Genomic DNA, 18,471 nt, shown 5'->3' on the forward strand with positions numbered 1-18,471 from the left:
AAAGAATGCATTTCTTAGTGGCCAGGGTACCTAAAAATACCACTTCTGCAGATCTTTGCTTGGACATCGTGAAAATATCTTGCAGCTGGAGATTCTGATCCCCAGGATAATGTCCTTAGTTCACACAGCAGCGCTGAAGAGGACAGTAGAAAGCTCTCCTCCCCAAAAGCAATGTCAAATAGTTGCCTTAAAGGCCAGTGCAGCTGTCCTTATGGAGGACATCTCCTGTGACATGGGACATTGCCTTTGCGGAGGATAAAACACCGCCAATGCGTGGCAAGGCCAGTGCCATGTTGTGATTTTGGGCCGGAGGGACAGGTGGGGTGAGGGCTCTGGCTGAGGATGTCACGTAAGGACGAGGTTGCCTCTGGGGCATATTGTGGGTTTATTTTCAAGTGAGTTGAAACTAGCAGTGAGAAACCTTCTGTAGGGACTGCACTGATTTAAGATTAACCAGGTGAAGGGCAACCTTGATAGAGTAGTTCACAAGAAGGGATCCAGGAGAATTTATTGCTTCAAAGATTTGATATTGCTTATATGGTGTTATTAGGGCATAAACCCAACTGTGGTTCACAGGGTTCCTGTGGCAGGCAGGGGAGCCCTGGGTTTAATTTCACATTCATGGTGAGGAACTAACATCTCTTCCTTCTTCTGCCTGGCCCAGCCACTCAGTCACTGTGTTTGCTGCAATGCCACCTGTTCAGCCATGGCACTGGGGCTCTGCTGCTCAGCCAAGGAAGGGAATGCACTTATTGAGGGAGTGTTATTCAAGGCTTACCCTACTCTGGGGCCTCGGAGTGGAGGTGTACATGAAGCGTTGTCTCTACTCAGTCCTCAAGCATAGCTTTGCATCTCATACCTGCTGGCAGCATTCACTGACACAGCTGTCACTGAAGGTCAGTGCATGGCTGCAGCTCCCCCCAGGGCAGGACTGCCCTCATTTTGTATTGGGGGAGCAGGTGGGGGATGTGTAGGGCATCTCCTGGGGGTCAGAGCCGGATGGTGGTCCTGCCCCTGACCTAATCTGCAGCACTCTGATCCTCTCTGCTCTCTTCCCGTTATCTTCCTGGGCATACTGCAGCTGAGAACAGGCTCCTGTGATCAGGAGAGCAGGTCATTAAGAGCCTTCTCTGATTGTCAGTGTATTTCTTCACCTTTATGACTGGAGACAAGCTGACTTTCACTTTATTGTCTCATTGTGCCCTGTAGGCTCAGTCTGTCTTTGGCTGCACCTGCTGCCTGCAGTAGTTGGCTGTGTGTGAGCCAAAGCAGAAGCATCACCCAGACTGCTCCAAAATGGCCTTTAAAATACAATGAGGACTTCAAAATGCACGGGTTCAGAATGCTAATAACGTAGTTTGGCTTCCATTACTTGACACTCAGAGTGTGGTTAATTTTTTAAGCTCTCTGGAATCATAGAAGGTAAATATTTATTCTTCATGTGTTTTTTTTTTTGTTTTTTTTTTTTTTTTTTAATGAAAACTGAGTTTGCCATTCAGTCTTATGGTTTCAGCACACATGGCCTCAAGGCCTCAGCCACCAGCTAACATTAAGATTAACATGAAGCAGTGGCAGCTGGCAGCAGCATCAAACACTTGTTTGGGCTTTTTTCCTCAATGCACACACACTTTGTGCTTGTTCAGGCAGGGAGGTGAGTACCATGATTTAAAATGAGTCCTCCCAGAAGAAAGAAGTCCATCTGTCTGGGAAAAGTTAGAAAATATTTTGTAATTTATTCTTTTTTCTTCTTCTTCTTCTTTTTTTTTTAATGAATACAACTCTAGTGAAGAAATATTCCTCTGTTTCCACTGGAAGGCAGTAAGCAGCACAAATGGATGTACAGCATCGAGGAATGCCTGGTGCAAATGGACCAAAAGGGATCCCCACAGAGTATCTCTGCATACAGGAAAAGGGGTTGCTGAGGTTGGAAAAGACAGCCTGCTTGTGAAGTTTTTTTGCATTTAATTTCCCAATTATAAATAATCAATGTGATTTACAAAATAATTTACAGAAAATGATTGGCTTCATCATTGCAATAAATTACTGGGTATAATGCCACCAGCTCTGAGAGATGATACAACACTCGGGATGCCACCAGCGCAAGGCGAGGCGGTTCCTTTTTGCATTGGCGATCGAGGGAGGGATCTGCAGCTCCTCTGGCCCAGCTCAGATCCATCCCAGGGACCTCTCCGGGCCCCTTGGCAGCTGTGGGCGCCCACCTCGGGGCATGGACCGTCAGGAACACGGTGTGTGGATGGTTAGATCTGCTGCTGCCCCAGCAATAACCAGGATTGTTTTCTTCCATGCTGGATTTTCCAGAGCACAGATGCGGGGCATCTGCTGCCGAGTCTCTTCTGATGAAAAGCGCTCGTTCCAGGTTTTCTTGGCACCTCTGCCTCGGTGCTGCCAGCAATGAGTGAGAAGGGAAGCCTGAAGTGGCTGTGTGAGCTCCAGGAAGGCTGCTGGCTGATTTCGGCTGTAAACCAAAGGTCGTATTGGTGTGGCTGCAGCCCTGGCAGGCCTTAGACAAAAGCACGGGGCAGACAGGAGACGAGGGCACGGCCAGGGCAGTGCTGCTGGTGCAGGCTGCAGGGATCTGACCCTGACTTCTGTCAATCCTCACAGCAGGACTTGAAGTGTTCTGCTATGAGGTGACTGTTCCCAAACCCTCTGAGATCTGGAGGAGCCACAAGGAATTCAATTCTTATCCTGTTACGAAGCCCTATAAATCTGTTATCAGCCACTCACTCTATGCAAAGGGAGTGGCACTGAGCTGGACACATACCTCAGAATTAGGCTGGCTCTGAACTGAACTACTGGGTCACAAATCCCCTGGCATGAGGCAGCCCATGTGTGAGGCTCTTTCCCTTTCACATGTCCTGCCCCTGCTTCTTCTGAACCAGCACCACACGGTCCTCTGGCTGCTCAGAAGCAGCACTGGGCCTGCTGGTATTTCGAGCAGTGCTGCCCACAGCCAGCCTGTGCAGGGCTGGCCCCATCCTGCTGGGTGACATTTCCTGAACCCACAGGCTGCAGCTGCTCTATATGGGTGGTGAGAAGGCAGCAGTGTGAAAGGTTTGGCAGTGGCTGCTTCTGAGGCCTGGGGTGGGCAGCCCCAGGTGAGGAAACAGAAAAACCCATCCAAAAGCAGAAGGGTCCCAACAGTGGAGAATCTTGGTGGGACAGACTTTGCCCCTGCATCAGCTGGAAAGGTTTGTTAGACCTGGCCGAGGGCTTGGTTTGCTGGAGAGTGACTGAGGAAAGATGTGGGATGGGCTGAGGAGCAGTTCTGACAGTGCTGCCAGGCAAACCCCAGCACGCTTTGATGCAGCAGTGCTCCTGGGGCAGCTCCTACCTCAGTGAAGCTTGGCTGCCCCAGGGGCTGCCTGGGGAACCGGCACAGCTGTGAGGATGAAGCCTTTCCTTTCACCCAGCACAGCCTCCTGGTTTGGAGGATCACTTGTTCACAGGGTCTGGTGTACACTGAATGGATGCTGAGAGGTAGCAATGGCGGAACAGCTAGCTGCAGTGTCCCCAACCAGGACTGCAGCCTCCCTATTGGGAAAGGCAGCAGTCTGGCCCTTCTTGCAACAAACGTGGGTTTCAGTAAGGCTTCAGTCTTAGCTCTGTGACTCGAGGCTCTCCGTGGCATGTGCTGTCTGTAGCTGCAGGAAGACAGCTTTTGGTAGTGGTGGCCTAGTCCGATAAGCAAGTCCGTGTGCTCGTGCCCGAGGTCCTCAGGATGGCTTTTTTCACAGTGACGGAGTCTGCTCAGGCTTTTCTCCCACACGGTCTTCTAAATGTGGCCAGCTGCTCTGCAGGCTGCTAGATGACCTCCTGCTTTGTGATGGCAGGCTGTGGGATGGAGGTGGGCTGTTTTGCCACAGTTGCAATGGCTCCGGGCAGCAGCTTGTACTGCTCTGGCCCTGAACCCGCAGGTGGAGATGGCTGAGGTGTTTCTGGAGTAGCTACAGAGAGAAAAGCAAAATTAGAAGAGGGTCAATAGACCTGATGGCGCTGGGATTTGTCTTGTCTGTGTGAGGTTCAGGTGTAAGCAAGAAAGAGGCTCTGTAGCTAAACCCTAGCTCCCAATGGCTTGCATGTTGGCTGCATGGCAGTCCTGACACGCAGACCCAAGTGTCCTGGAAGAGGCATAATAATGAGCAATGGATGAAGAGAGCTGCTGCCTTTTAATCTGTGCTGGCCACACTTTTTGGTCAGCTGAGCTCATCTCAGTCCAAATTCCCATGTGGTGGCCCTGAGTGAACAAAATTCTCCTACGTTTTTGCAGAGGAAGTAGTGTGTGTTTGAGGCATTCAGGGGAAGGGGAGCCTTTCCTTTGATTTCATTAGGCACTGGATGGGATCATTCATCCCTGAATTTAAGGGCTATGTAAAAGTTGCAGTCTGACACGGAACATCTTGTTGAATCAGTTAATCTAGTCTAATCTAATCTAACCCACTTCTCTGTTTGTCTTTCCCTCCTTTCTGCATAGGAATTTCTCACACACTTGATCAGAGGCTCTATCTTGCATTGAAGTTTCCTTGCAAGGTAGAAACTACCTCCACCCACGCTGGAAAGCTCCCATCTCCCTGGTGATACTCACACATCTGCCCGTTGTGCATCTGAGGAGGCATTGTGTTGGCCACAATGACGTTTGTTCCCAGGTTCTCCTGGATCAGATGAGGATGCAAGGGGTGGTGAGCATGTGGCGTTTCACTTGATGAACCTAAAAATGTGCATATCACTTTTGTTGCCACAGTGGCAGACAGAGACAGCTCAGGAGGGCAGGGACACACTGTTAAGCTGATCTTTCAGACCGTTTGGTTTTGCTGGTTCCCTTCTGACAGAGGAGGACTAGAGAAAAAGCTGGCTGGCAAGAGTTTGGGGGTTGCAAAGTAAAGCAGCTCTTCAGGGGAATAGAAATGGAGTAGTCTGTGTTATCACAGCAATTGACAGGTGAGATATTTTCATGCAAGTCAAGGTGCTGACCTGGAGGTGGAGGCCGAGTCTCCACCTTTTTCAGGTGAACAATGGATATGTAGTTCCCAATGAAATGGTGATTAGGGAGCACCGAGAGTGCTCTTGCAGGACCCTCACATACTCACCTCCCAGCAGCATCTCCTGCAGCAGGTTGTCAATCTTAGCCATGCCAAAGAGCTTGACAAACTGGATCTGCTCTATCATCTGCCAGGTGATGCTCTGCAGCACGGGCAGCAGCAGCAGCAGCTCCCCAAAGCGGCCCCGTGAGTCGTATTGCCTGTCATTGATGTAGTCCTCCAGGCTGACCTGCACCTGGTACCGCATCCGCTTGATCTTGGAGGGATCGCTCAGTCCTTTGGCATCTGAAACAACACACAGAGCAAAGCCATCTAGGCTGCTCTCCTAGTAACTGTCCTTTAGTGATAGCATGAGCTCTGGGCACAGGCTGAGCTGAGCTGTCTGATACTCTACCGTCAATAGCAGCAGGTATTTTTCCTCTTGGGCTGACCTCACCCCTCCCTTTAAGAACAGTTTGGGCCTGAGAGGAGATCAGGCAGCATTTCCACAACTTCCAGCTACTATCAGTGGGCATAACAGACTTGTTCCCTGTGCTGGTGACACTTGCCTGCTGTAAGCTGGCTCATACCTGGGTCGAAGAAGATGATGGCTTTCAAGCAGGCGTATTCATTGTCGTCTATCTGCAGCTCCTGGAAGGGGAGGACCAGCTCATCTAGGATGCGGATGGCCACACGGTTCACCTCTACCAGCTCAGGGCAGTTCCGCGGGATGATGTGGTCATTCCCTTTGGACAAGCAGCACAGAGACCATCACCTTGACATTGCCCAAGCCTTCATAAGGGTAGCAAGGAGTTCAAAATCCAGGGGACTAATGTTGAGATAATTTTACAATGGAAGCCTTAAGAAGTTTCTGTTTCAGTCCCATCCCTATTGTGGCCCACCAGAAATGATGATCTGAGTTGCCAGAGCAACCTATTGGGAATCACTCAAGCAAGAAGAAGCTGCCTAAAAAAAAAGAGCTGTTTTCTCAGCCATACCACTGCCTGCTCATGCTGAGCCACAGCAGTGATGTGGATGTTCACTGTCCTCCATGTTTGCCACAGGAGTGTGTCAATGATGTGAGTGTGAGCCAGGCCTAGCTACACCTAAAGCTTGTGTTTGGCTCCCTAAAACAGAGAAGGGCTCAATCCACCACCCTGCAGAAGGGATGCCTGCAGACACTGAGCCACCCACCCCTTTAGCCTGGCAGGGAAGCTTAGCAGAAGCAGTTGGTGGGGAGCAGAAGTGCACTCTTTACCTAGCAGCAAGACATCCTTGAACACCATGGACCTCTTGGCAACTCCCAGTAACAGATGTTCACCTGCATGTGCCCGCAGCAGTGCCACCTGTAAGAGTAGGGATGCGTTACTTGTGTGATGCAGAGACAGACACAAGGCTGAGCTGTGTTCAGTGGCCCAGGATTGGACGGCCAGGAATGATTCTTCCCCAAGTGCCTGTGTGAGGGGAGATGATGTTTTGCTTTATCTCTGAGCAGTGCCCACATCCTGCTGAAATCCCATTCGTGGAGATCCACGTCTGCTGGCTGCTGGGGTCACCCTCTGGTCACCTTGCTCCTTCTGCAGCAACGGGCATTTGGGCCAGGGAAGCCAAGGGGATGTTTTTCTGCCCCAGTGTTAATGATTGAAGTGTTTCATTTTATACCCTCCAGTGGCTCCTGAGAATGTTCTGAATCTTTCACTCTCCTTCAGTTAAAAATTTCAGAGATTTAGGCAGAAACAGAAGTTAACAATTGGACAGCCTGACACAGAGGCCTCTTAATGTCCAGCCAGGATCCTCTGCTGAAGAAAACAATCATTAAACATTAAAGGAGAGATTCTGAAAAGTGTGTCCTGTTGGGAATGGTTCCCTTTCTCAGTGTGTTATCTCTGAGCATCTGACAAAGCCAAGCAAAGCCCTACCCTGCCCGAAATGTCCGGAGTGTGTGTCACCTGGGGAAGAAAGCACTGATTAGAAAAGATGCTGATGTCTGAGAGAGGGCTTGTTTTTTTCAGAGGGTGTAAAAGAGTTATGCAAAATAAACAGAGTGAAGGTCCTTGCAAAAAGACTATGCATGCACGATGCTGGGGAGCCTTTATCTGTATGCCAAAATCTAGCTTCTCTCTATCGCTATCCAAACATGGGTGGATGTGTTCGCTGAGCTGCTCGTAATTAGCAGAGCTGCACAAAACTGAGCTTCCCCATCTGCCAAAAATTTGAGAAGGTTGAAAAGACTGCACTTCCCAGTGGGCAATGGAGCCTCACGGAGAGCTCTTCTGCCTGTTACAAATTCAAGAAAAGCTCAGGAAACAGAAACACCGCTTTGTTTGCATAAAATTTGTGGTCTTTTTTTGTTTGAGCAGAGTTCACGTAGTTTACTTCAATGTGGCAAAACCCTCTTAAGTGATATTTGTTCTTTTGGTGATCAGCCTGAGGTACATCGGCCTGTTCTCAGCCAGGGTAAACACAGAAGTTGTAACACATCAAAGTAGAACTTTAACGATAAATATAAAAGTTGTAACACAACAAAGTAGAACTTTAACTTTGAAATGAAATGGCTTTGCCCCACCAAGCCCAGCGCTTTGACATTTTGGTGCAGAGGAAAAATGAGTTGGGTGTGACCTTTTGTATGTAAGTGCTGGCAGAGATGACTCATTCTCAGGCAGTATTGCAGTGGCAATGTACCAGCGTTTCCAACATTCAGTGTTCCCACCAGACATGTCTTGACCAGCTCTCATGCCCCTTGGGCACTGGGCTTGTGCATTTTTGTTCACTCCTGCTCCCTGCCATTTCTGTCCTCCCCGCATTCCTCTGGGTATTTGCTGTCCCTGTTCTCACACTGTGTCCCTCGAAAGCATGGATGTCATTAATTCCTTTTGATGCAGGTCGTCTTTGCCCTTTGGGAGCTGCCTGTTGTAGGAGAACAGCGCAGGATGACCATAGCAGAAGACCTCCTCCAGTTTGAAGCGCCTCCTCCCCTGTGGGAAGGGCTCCGACAGCCTCCTTAGGTTTTGATTTTGCAATGGCAGGGCTGCCAAACTTTTCTTCTGTTGAAAAGTCTGACAGCCCCGCAATTGTAAAATGAGCTCATGTGGAAATTGCTGTCGTTTGCAGAGCTGTTAACCAGCTTTACTGCCTCTGTTCCAAATGGCAGAAGGATGCAGGAGGTTATGCAGTGCTGCCCCAGGTCTCTGTGAGGCTGCAGCCTCTTTGCTGTGCAAATGTCACTCGCCATTGGGCTCCATTTTGTTTTTCATAAAATTTGAGTTGCATTTGCCATAGGAGTTTAGTGGACTAGCTGTTGCTTTGAATAATGGAACACTTCCACAGAATGGAGGAAAAAAAAAAAAAAGAAGAAAAAAGGGAAGCAAGTGCTGTAAAAAGTCATTGAAAGAACTGCTGGGTGATTACTGAGGATCTCAGCCTGGGATTTTGTGACCAGCTGGATCCTCTCACTTTCTGTAACAGGACTGGAGATTGATCCAGGCTGATTTTTTTGACTGCACAGTGGCTAAATGGGAATCCCTGAATCCCTTCCTACGTGGGACACGAACCATGCTGGCTGCCTCCAGAAGTGACGTTCCTGCCCATCCCCCTCAAACGCCAGGGCACAGCCATGTCCTGTAAAATCTGCTGCAGATCTCTGACATTTGGGTTTAGCAGTAAAAACCTCCCTGTATCTCTTTGAGGCTGCCTCAGGTCTTGCAGAGTTACTTTACAGAGCAATTCAAACCCACAGTGCTTACCCTGGTTAGGAAACTAGCAAATGTCAATTGATCATTCATGTTAAATGCAGATATATTCTTGCTTTTTAACTCAGAAGAGAGATTTTCTTATTTGGGAGCAAAATTGTGTTTAGTTTCAGTGATTCCACAGTAGGAGAATGGGTAGAAACACATCCCCTGGCAAGAAACAGAAAGAATGATAGACAAATAGTTTGATTTTAAGCGTTGAGCAGACCTTAGGTGAGAATTCCTGCTAAGTCTGACTACTCTAATCGTTCTGTATAGCGCCTTAGGTTTTCAAAGCGCTGCACAAGCCATAATTAATAAACAACTGACCAGCAGATACATACAGAACGCACACCTGATTGTGTACCTAACCTGAGCTCGCTGTTATCACCGCTGCGCTCATCGGCTGATTATCGCACATCAAATGGCCTGCGGTGGCATTGTATGGATGCTGCTCCCAATCAGGCCGGCAGTCACGACAGCGGAGCAAACAATGCTCATTTTCTTTGAAGGTCTCAGCCCTCATTTGGCTTCCCGATGCCATCACCAGGGCAGAGTGGGGCGGGGGGACAGGTCTGCTCACCTGGTCGTCCAGGGGCAGCTCGCAGAACGCAGGGATGTACTTGGCCCACTCCACCAGCACCAGCAGCTGCTGCTTCATGGACTCGCACACATCGGCGATGTTGGCGATCTTCTTCCCTCGGATGTCTCCGTTCATCACAAGGACTGGGGATGATATCTGGGAAGAGAGAAAGGATCCCTCAGCAGGAGAACAGACAAATCCCAGGCTTGGGAAGGTTTGGGTGCTGTGTTTAGCAGGCCCCGGCAGTGAGATTACTGTGTTTTTGCACTGAGAATTATTTGTGATCGCAGAGGCAGATGAGGACATTTCACATACTAAGGACAAACCTCAGTACCATCACTCCAAGGAAGAACATCTCAGACCCAAGCATCAGCTTCCTGCCCCGTTCCCATGCATAGCTGATCACCCAGCTCATCTGACAATTTGCCCTTCGTCACCACTTTATCCTCACGCTTCTGTAAGCAATTAACTCAGCCCCGTCACTGCCCTCCGCCTGCCCTCTCTGCTCATGTACAACATCAGCTCTTCCTGTCCTGTTCCTGCCAGCTCAGACCCTGCCACCTCCCTAAGGAAATGGAGTCCAGATACCACCCGAGGTTTTTTTCAGGTTGCGTTACCTGGAAGCTCTCCAGCTCTAGAGATATTATTGAATAAATAAGATTGTAACAATCTCACCATGTATTACCCTAATCAGAGAGCCCCGGAAGGCTTAGCAAATAAAACCCTGATCTTAGAGAAAACAGCTCCTCAGCAGCATCTTGTTCTAATTAGCCAGGCATATAAAAGTTACCAGTGTAGTATGCAGGAGTCTGCCTTGTTTAATGAATGTGCCTGTGCTCTATGGGAGAGTGACAGCTGCCCTACATTTGTCAGTAGTTGTAGTTTTATCAGCAGACCCCACTTGAACCCTCCACCTCGTGTCCACTACAGGACTCAGGGCCCCAGGAATGCCCGTCCCTTGTAGGTCTCAAGACCCCATGATCTCACCTCTCTGGGAGCAGCACCAATGTTATTTTCAGAGGGCATGTAAATACATTAGGACCTGTGTAGGATGAAGTGAGACACGGGATGAGCTTGGACGTGCCACCGCTGTAGAGGCTTGGCCTGCAGCCCTTCTGGCATATCCCCCCTTGAAGGGGGTGTCCTTCCAGCCATCCCTAGAATGGATTCCTGTCCTGGGGGCCGTCTGCAGGGCCACATGAACATGGACTGCCACTCCAGCTTGAACCCATCTTTGTTTCCATGAGGACAAGGGGATGGAATAGTTGTTTTCCATTCAGTGAATGCTCTAGGAAGTAAGCTTTGGCAGTATGTTTGTGGAAGTCAGGAATTTCAAGAAAACGCTGGAAAGAATATCTACATTAAAAAAGAAGAAGCATGAAACCGATTCCTTGTGGAACTGTGCAGGCAACCAAAAACCAGGAGTTCCTGACAGGCACTGGAGAAGGGAGGCTGCCTGTGCAAGGTCACAGCTCCTTGGATTGCAATCACTGCCCAGTTCTCTTCCAGCAGACTCCCCAGCGCAGAACAGACCGTTGGCTATTATTGCAGCACAATTTAAGGAGCATTGAAGGGCTGGTTTCACGTAACAAATGCCTTTGAAAAACCAGAGTTGAATTGGCAGATAAGGTACTTAGAAAGGAGGTGGTAATTTGAAGACTCAGCTGTTAACTACTCAGCAGCCCTAGTGCCTGTATCAGCCGAAGAGGAAAGAAGAGCTACCTGTTGTGCCAGGACTTCTGCCTGCAGTAAGACGTTGATGGAGGGCAAGCTGCCATCTTCGTAACTTGATCTTCGGGTGCTGATTCGGTCCCGTTCATTTTGTACAGCTGCAAGAGAGGATTTTGGCACAGATGCAGGTTGTTCATGGAAACACACAGCAAAAGCTATCAGATTCTTGTAGCGTTCTCTTTCGCAAGGCTTTGGACCACTTCCTGAGCTGCAGTTTCCTACCTTCCCTGCCTGCCAAGGCAGAGGTGCAGCTGTGTCTGGTTTGTGACGTGATGCCTGCAGGAGCTGACTACATTTGCTCGTTCTTTTTCACATTGTCTGTACTTGGCTTTGTGGGGACTGGGGTGTTTCAGAACCCCAGTGCTTGACTCAAAACCTTCAAAGTTCAATGGGGGAGTTTCATCTCAAGGAATCTGTTTCTCAGTATTTTGATTTCAAGGTATAGGATCTGTTTCTTAGGGGAATGCCTGAGAGTGTGGCCATGCTCACGCAGGTAGCCCAAAGCTTATGTGTGAAGTCAAGTGGCCAGGTATCTGCATGGCTATTTTATCTGTCCATGCAACATCTGTGAGCTGCATTTGAGAAGCTCTTGTGCTGCGTAGGTGCATCTGCAAACATCTCTCTCAGCTTCAGTAAGGGAGGAAATGCAGAATAGCTCCTGTGCATCTATGCAGAGCTGCAGAGCGCCTTTATACCTTAATGTAGAAAGTCCCAGGCAGATATGAGCCCATCATGCCTCCCTGCTTGGTGTGCTCTAGAGAAGGGCCTGGGCCATGAGTCTGAAGCAGCAGCAATGCTGAAGTGCAGAGTTTGCCTCTCTGTGCCACGGGGCTGTGGGCTGGCCGTAACTCACCACGGCCAAGGCAGTCACCCAAAGCCATCTGCTCAAACAAGGTATTGATCGATGGCAAGGGAAAGAGAACAGTCTCTTCCTTAGGCCGGCGGCTCTCTGGATTGATACGTTCTCAATGTATAAATCTGCCTGATAAAAAGCAATAATGAGGCTGGGCCAGAAGCAAAGCCCTGCAGTCAGCGGCTGTAAATAGGAGCTCTCAAGGTTATGCTGCTTGTTATCAGTAGCAGGCCCCCGAGTTCAGTCACGCCATGATGTTTTCCAAATGTTTGCTCAGTATTAGCTGGTCATGCACCTAATGTAACTTCTATTGAATATTAACAGACAACAGCAAAGCTCTGGGCATGGGATGAGCGGGCTTTGCGGGGAGAGGAGGATTCCTGTGTTCTACAAGAAAGTCAAGCCCAGTTCCTCGCAACACCTCATTTACTGTAATAGGGGAGAAGGGTTCCTGCTCAGAGGCCTTCCCACAGGCTGGCATCCTTGGGGCACAGCTTTTGTCTCTCCTCCAGCAGAGCCACCAGTGGGGCCACCAGCTGACAGGGCCAGTGGCAGCCCCAGTTGTCCCTGCTATGCTGAGCGCTGCTGGGAGCTGAGCAGGGACTGAATTTATCTCCACTGTATCTGGGTTGTGGGGACCTGGAAGGCTGCAGAGGCAGAGATGCAGGGAGGTTAGTGGGGTCACCTGGGCCATGCAAGCCCAGGTAGAATTATAACTGAAATGCTCCACCTTGCCCTGGGTCTTTTCTGTTGTGGCTGATGTATCAGATACAACTCAGCTCTCTGCATAGGGCCCACAAGAACCTACCTCCACGTGAGCAAGCTGAGGGGCAAAAGGGTTGCTGCATGCTTTTCTGCAGTCCTGACATGGATTTGTAGGTGACACAGCAATTTTCCCAAAGTGCTTCTGAATGACTCAGACCTCTTCTGAGCTTCAAGCATCTCAGTGTGAGCAAGCTGAAAGCTGTGGATGTGACTTGTGGGTACAAGACGGGGCATGGCCCTGTGACTCTCTCCTGGCTTTGTCTTTGCTGGCATCTAAATAGGCCCCCTGGAATGAGTTTGAGAGCACACAAAGCCTGCATGCTTTGCTGGGAACCTTAACCGAGTGCAAGGGTTCTGTGCGGCTTGAAGTGGGCAGCTGGGCCTTCACAAGGCTCATGGCAACAGCCAATATCTCCCTGCCTGCCATGAGGGAGGGCTGGTCTGTGCTGAGGGCAGGGAGGGGAAGGCACCCACCTTCCTTCTTCATCCCTGCTCGGAAGCACTTCTTAAGCCTGCAGTATCGGCACTGGTTTCTTTTGTCTTTGTCTACCACACACTGCCTGTTAAACCTGGGGAGAAACAGAGGTGTGAGGAGCAGTGGGACTGAGCCTGTGGAGAGGAGAGGAGAGGAGAGGAGAGGAGAGGAGAGGAGAGGAGAGGAGAAGCAGAAGTGGGCTGAAGTCCCCACATCTCTCCAAGGCATTGTTGGCTCCAGGAGGTTCCTGCTGACCTCTGGACGGCATCACTGGCACACAAACAGCTCTGAGCTGCCCGTGCTTCAGAGAGGAGATGGCAAGCACCCAGCTCCTTCCTACCCACTTGTATCACCACATCGATTGCAGATGACGGTGCATTACACCGATCTCCTGTATGCAGCATAAGCCTGGTAGCCATTTGCAGCATGAATTTCACTTGCAGATATGCTCTAATTTGCTGCTGATTGATCAAGCTTGCAAAGACAAAGGCATAAAGATCTCTGGAAGGGCTTCCAGCCATGCAGAGTTCTATAGCTCTGAAAAGGCTTGTTTGTAACACACTTTTGAAAGCCCTAAGTTAAGATTTGCTCAAATAGATGCCAGAAAGCAGATCTTTAAGCACTGCCATAAAAGATCTGGTGTCAAGAGAACTGGAAGCCTTGGCTTTTCCCACTGGAGCTGTGGAGAGGGGGCTTCCTGGGCAGACATCCTAAACAGCCCTGGGTTGCAAGCAACCGTGTGCTTCACATACATTGTTAAGTCCAGAGCTTATTGCTCAAATTTTTAGAGTGATCTTGGTGCTCACACTCATCAAGTGGCTGTCAGGAGTGGATCACACAAAAAATCAGAGTGATTCTGACACTCTAAGCTGAGGATTCTTGATTTCCACTGCAAACCTCTCAGTCTCAGCTGCTCAGAGCAGCAAGCAGCATATCACAGCAGAGCTGAGGGCCTTGTGCTAGCAGCACAAGGTACAGTGTGTGAGTGGTACGAGCAACATGCTTGTCCTGTCCTGTCATGGGACACGCAGAGATGGGCATGCTGCATTACCAGCATGTTGCCAGAGAAGTGTCAGAGCAAGAGCTGCTCCGTGCACCTGACTCTTTCCAGCCAGAGGATGAGGTCAAGGAAGACACTGGAGAATATGGAGAGAATGAAGGGCCGTGCTGCAGAACTCAGCTTTGCTGCACAGCTGCTGGGGGATGTCTTGTCCCCCTCTGTCCTTACCTGCAGGAGTACATGTGGTTCTTCCGCACACTCCTCCTGAAGAAGCCTTTGCAGCCATCGCAGCTGGAAGCCCCGTAGTGCTTCCCTGTGGCACGGTCCCCGCAGATGGCACACAGTGCGCTCACCCCAATGCTGTTGGAGGTGTTGAGGTTGGCTGCTTCTGATGGAGATGTGTCTGCTTGGGAAAGGACACAGCAAGAACACAGTGAGACAGACAGCTAACATCTCCTAACTCCTTTTCCAGGGATTTTCTGAAGAACTGGGCAGCTGCAGCAGTTCACAAGCAGTGATGGGTGCTCTGGGTATCCTAAGTCATTGCATCTAGAATGTGCTAATGCCACTGGTGTGCCAGGGCCAGCAGCTCTTCCCAAAGCTCGACTCCAGCAATGCCTTCAGGCTATGCAGAAACCCGTTTGCAGCTGTCACAAAGCACAGCCAAAATTCCTGGGGGATTTGCAGATGCTTTTGGCCTCTGCAGCTTGGCCAGAGAATGAGTTGGTGCAGTTAGAGCTGAGGCTTTACAGCTTGGGATGAGCTGCTGGTTTGATAGCGAGGTGATGGTGTTATGGCCCTGAAAGAGGCTTCAAGTGAAAGAGGCTATCAGTGCACAATAATTGCATAAGGCTTCAGCTGGAGAACTTGTGGGCAAACACTAACCGTGCAAAGAAGGACTGATGGAGCCAACCCAGAAAGGACAGCACTATAACATGGAAAAGGCTGTATGCTGGGTATCTTCCAGAGTATGGGACATGAGATGCACCCTGCAGTCCTTACAAGCTGTAAGGGAGCTGGCATGTGTACTGTGTTTTTGGGAGGGTGGGGAATTGCAGCAGCCCGGGTAGGAGAGGACACCTGAAAGGCTGAAAGCAAAACCATACAACCCTACACTAAAATCCCTCCAGCAAGCCAAACAAACCTCAAGGCTGAAGGGATCAGCTCATTATTCAGGTGATCTAATTGTCCCCTCCCAGGCACATTTCCTTGTATCAGCATGGGACACAGAGAAAGTCCCATTTGCAAATGATACCTAGGATCTACAAAGCCATAGAAACCTTCTGAGACTTCAGTACTGAAGTACATCGATCCCAACAGCCGCCTCAAAGGACAGTAGTGGAGATCAGCAAGCCAACAGAGGCTAAGAGCATGACAGAATCACAAAGAGGACCTCTAAGGCACTGCTCGTTACCCAGCCTGCATCCCATAGCACAGAGGTGGGCATTGCACAACCAATGGGGCTCCCAGAGATCGTTCACCTTGCATTTCTGAGGATCTGGCAGCCACTTTGAGGGGTGAGCACTGACCTCCCCAGGGCTATGGGGAACAGCTCAGTGCTCCTCATCTCCCCTCTCACCTTCTCCCTCCCCACACCCCCGTTGGGTTTGGCAGGGCTGCAGTTAACGCTTACCCAGAAGGGCTGCAGCTGCTCCCACCTGGCTCCCATCAGAGAGGGGCTGCAGAAGGATAAATGCCCTGAGAGGGCTGGTCCCAGGATGGGGGGATTGTCTTTGCTGGTTGGGGCCTGTGTGTGTTGGAGAGGGCTAAGGTGGTACATCAGTTGTAGGACTTCAACTTTAGTTTCTGCTTAGCAGGAAAGGGGTTGTAGTGGGCTCTGCAGCAGAAGGTATGCAGCCTTCTCATGCTGTCCCTTGATGCAGATGTGTGGGTACAAGTGACCTGAAGTGCATGCTGTGATCCTAGCAGTGAGCTTATGCAGGGCATCTCCTCCAGCTCTGGTGGCAGCTCTCATTTCCCTGCCTGCTTTCTTTCTAATTCCTCACATCCCTCTTCTATTGCTCTCCTGAGTCACAGTTTGTTCCCTCTGGGCCTGGCACACCCTGCTGTACCGCAGGGCTGAGGTGCTATGTTCCTGTACCAGCTCAGGACACTCTTTCCTCTGCTCCTCAGCAGAGGCCCATGTGTCCCTCACTTCTGCAGGGCAGAGCAAGCAGCTTTCCTCCCAGATCCTTCCTCTGATTGCACCCAGAGGGCTCAGCTGGATGACGCTTCTTCCGGGAAGAAAGTTAACTTTTCGGTTTCATCTAGACATAGAACTTTGCAACAGGGAGGAAAACAGAGCCAATCCATGTCCAGTCACTCTGCTCATCTGTCTGTGATAGTTCACATAAATCCCTCCTAGCAGCTTGTGTTTCATGCTGCAAATAGGTAAAGAAGTTACCAAAGAAATCACACCCTCTTGGTCTAAGAGCTGACCAAAAATGGAATTATTTCTTAATGGATAACTTTCCAATTAAGCTTGCTTTTATAATGCCAGAAATGTGGGCTCCTGGCTGCTGTGGTGAAGTGAGTTTAATAGCCATTCATTTGGAGTTACAGTTAATTTGTGTGGGACCTGCCCCCTGCCAGGAGCTGGGCACATGCAGAGCAGAGCCAGTGCCCCATAACCCAGCTGGCTCATCTGCCCATAGGCTGTGGGATGTGGCACTGTGCCTGAGCTAGACCTGTAGAATCCCCGACCTAGCGGAGCCCAGCTCACAGCCCCTGTGCGGTGCAGCTTCCCTGGCTTCTTCCTGCTGGGAGCAGAGCTGTGCCTTACCCTAAAGGTCCTGCTGCTCGCTGGTGGGGCTGAGGGGTGGCTTTGGGGTGGGTAGGGCCAGGCCTGGGCAGGGGAATGTGCAGCTTCACGGGGAGTGGAGTTCCATCCTGGGGAAAGCTGTGCTGCAGGTACTGCCCTGTGGGAAAGGGGTGGCATGGAGAGAGGGGAAAAAGGGCCTGGGGGTCACTTTCTGCAGTATGCTTAGTTTAGTCATTAACTGTGTATTTAGAGAGACTTTAGGGGGTACTTGGAGAGGAATCTCCTGTTATCTCTGGGCATCTGATCAAGCAGAATCCTTGGTTCCCAAATGGATGGGCCACTGTTGCAAATCCTAGTGGGTTCAATGTGATCCCACCTTGCTGAGGGGGCCCACCTCTCCCTAGCCAGGGCTGCTGTCTCCCTTCCAACCAGGGCCACCCCCAGCCCTGCAGCACTGTGGCCCCATGCTCCCCCTGCACAGCAGCACTGCAGGGCCGTGGTCTCAGAGCAGCCCTGGGGCAGCCCTTGGGTGGCATTTTGGGATGACTTGCACCCTGGCCAGGCAGCAAGCAGCTTTCTGCTGTTGGGAAGATCCAGCTACAACTGCTCCTACATGGACAGGGCTGGCTTTCTGCCTCGGAGCTGGCTTTCTGCTGAGCCACGGGTAGCATTTTGTTGGCAAAATGGTTCTTTTTTTCCTTTCCGTGGGAGCCTGGGAGTGGCAAGACCCATCTGCCCTCAGCTCAGGCTGAAGGCTGCTGAGGACCACAGATCCCATCCCCTAGGCGCCAGGGCACCCCTCAGCCACCTCGCTTTCCCCCTGGGGGCAGCAGGACCCCCGCCGTGCCCCCCGCCCTCCCCAAGCCATTCGCTGACTGCCCTGGGGACGTGTCCCCCTGCAGCCCCACTCGCCCCATCACCACCGGAGGGGACTTACCGCTGCCCATGGCCAGCACCTGCATGTTCTCAAACTCCAGGGTGGTGTACGCCGGGTCCAGCGCCGCGCTATAATCGGCCATCTCCATGTCTATCAGGGCTTTGGAAAGGCGCATTATCATCGGCAAACACGGGCCAGATCGTGCCGATTCCCTTGTCCGAGGCTATTGGCCCTACTGCCTCTCTCTGCCTTCACTGCGTCCCCTATCTGTTGTCTTTTATTTCAAATATTTCTCTGAAAGGATTTGCTGAGCCTCAAGGCCTATACTCCTCAGAGGGGTGGAGGCAGGGGTTAATCTTTAATCATCTCACCCACTGCTAACGCTGCATGGCTGTTGGTTGTTTTTTTTTTTTTTTGGTGGAGCAGCAGTGATTCTTGTTGACTGTTTATGATTGCATCTTGAGGCGCTGTGCTGATCCCAGCTCCCAGGAACCCATGGGGAGAAGCACTCACCGCTCAGGGAACACCTTTGCGGGGCTGTCGACCTTGGTGCTGGGCTGCGCCAGTGGGGGGAAGGCTGGAAAAATCCCTGCCTGGGGAACAAGTTTGTGCCCCACTTCTACCTCTGTGTTCCCCTCTTTGCCTTCGCTCCCTCCCTC

At 50.7% G+C, this 18,471-nt stretch overlaps 1 protein-coding gene across 2 annotated transcripts; it reads right to left on the reverse strand.

Moving 5' to 3' along the window:
* Positions 1 to 1,942: 1,942 nt before the first annotated feature.
* Positions 1,943 to 18,112, reverse strand: HNF4A (hepatocyte nuclear factor 4 alpha). Of its 2 annotated transcripts, none has more exons than XM_042883684.1 (10): positions 17,873 to 18,112; positions 14,403 to 14,577; positions 13,174 to 13,268; positions 11,073 to 11,179; positions 9,351 to 9,506; positions 6,298 to 6,385; positions 5,630 to 5,785; positions 5,109 to 5,345; positions 4,607 to 4,729; positions 1,943 to 3,968 (listed from the first exon to the last, which is right to left on the reverse strand). In XM_042883684.1, the coding sequence occupies exons 1-10, from the start codon at positions 17,991 to 17,993 to the stop codon at positions 3,826 to 3,828; spliced, it is 1,401 nt and encodes a 466-aa protein (XP_042739618.1). In that variant the 5' UTR covers positions 17,994 to 18,112; the 3' UTR covers positions 1,943 to 3,825. The 2 variants fall into 2 exon arrangements, with proteins under 2 accessions (XP_042739618.1, XP_042739617.1); XM_042883683.1 differs by having other exon boundaries at positions 14,403 to 14,580.
* Between the last annotated feature and the right edge of the window lie 359 nt (positions 18,113 to 18,471).

Source organism: Lagopus leucura, unplaced genomic scaffold, assembly GCF_019238085.1.
Source record: "Lagopus leucura isolate 7727_CA_CO unplaced genomic scaffold, USGS_WTPT01 Super-Scaffold_100039, whole genome shotgun sequence".
NCBI classification, from domain to species: domain Eukaryota; kingdom Metazoa; phylum Chordata; class Aves; order Galliformes; family Phasianidae; genus Lagopus; species Lagopus leucura.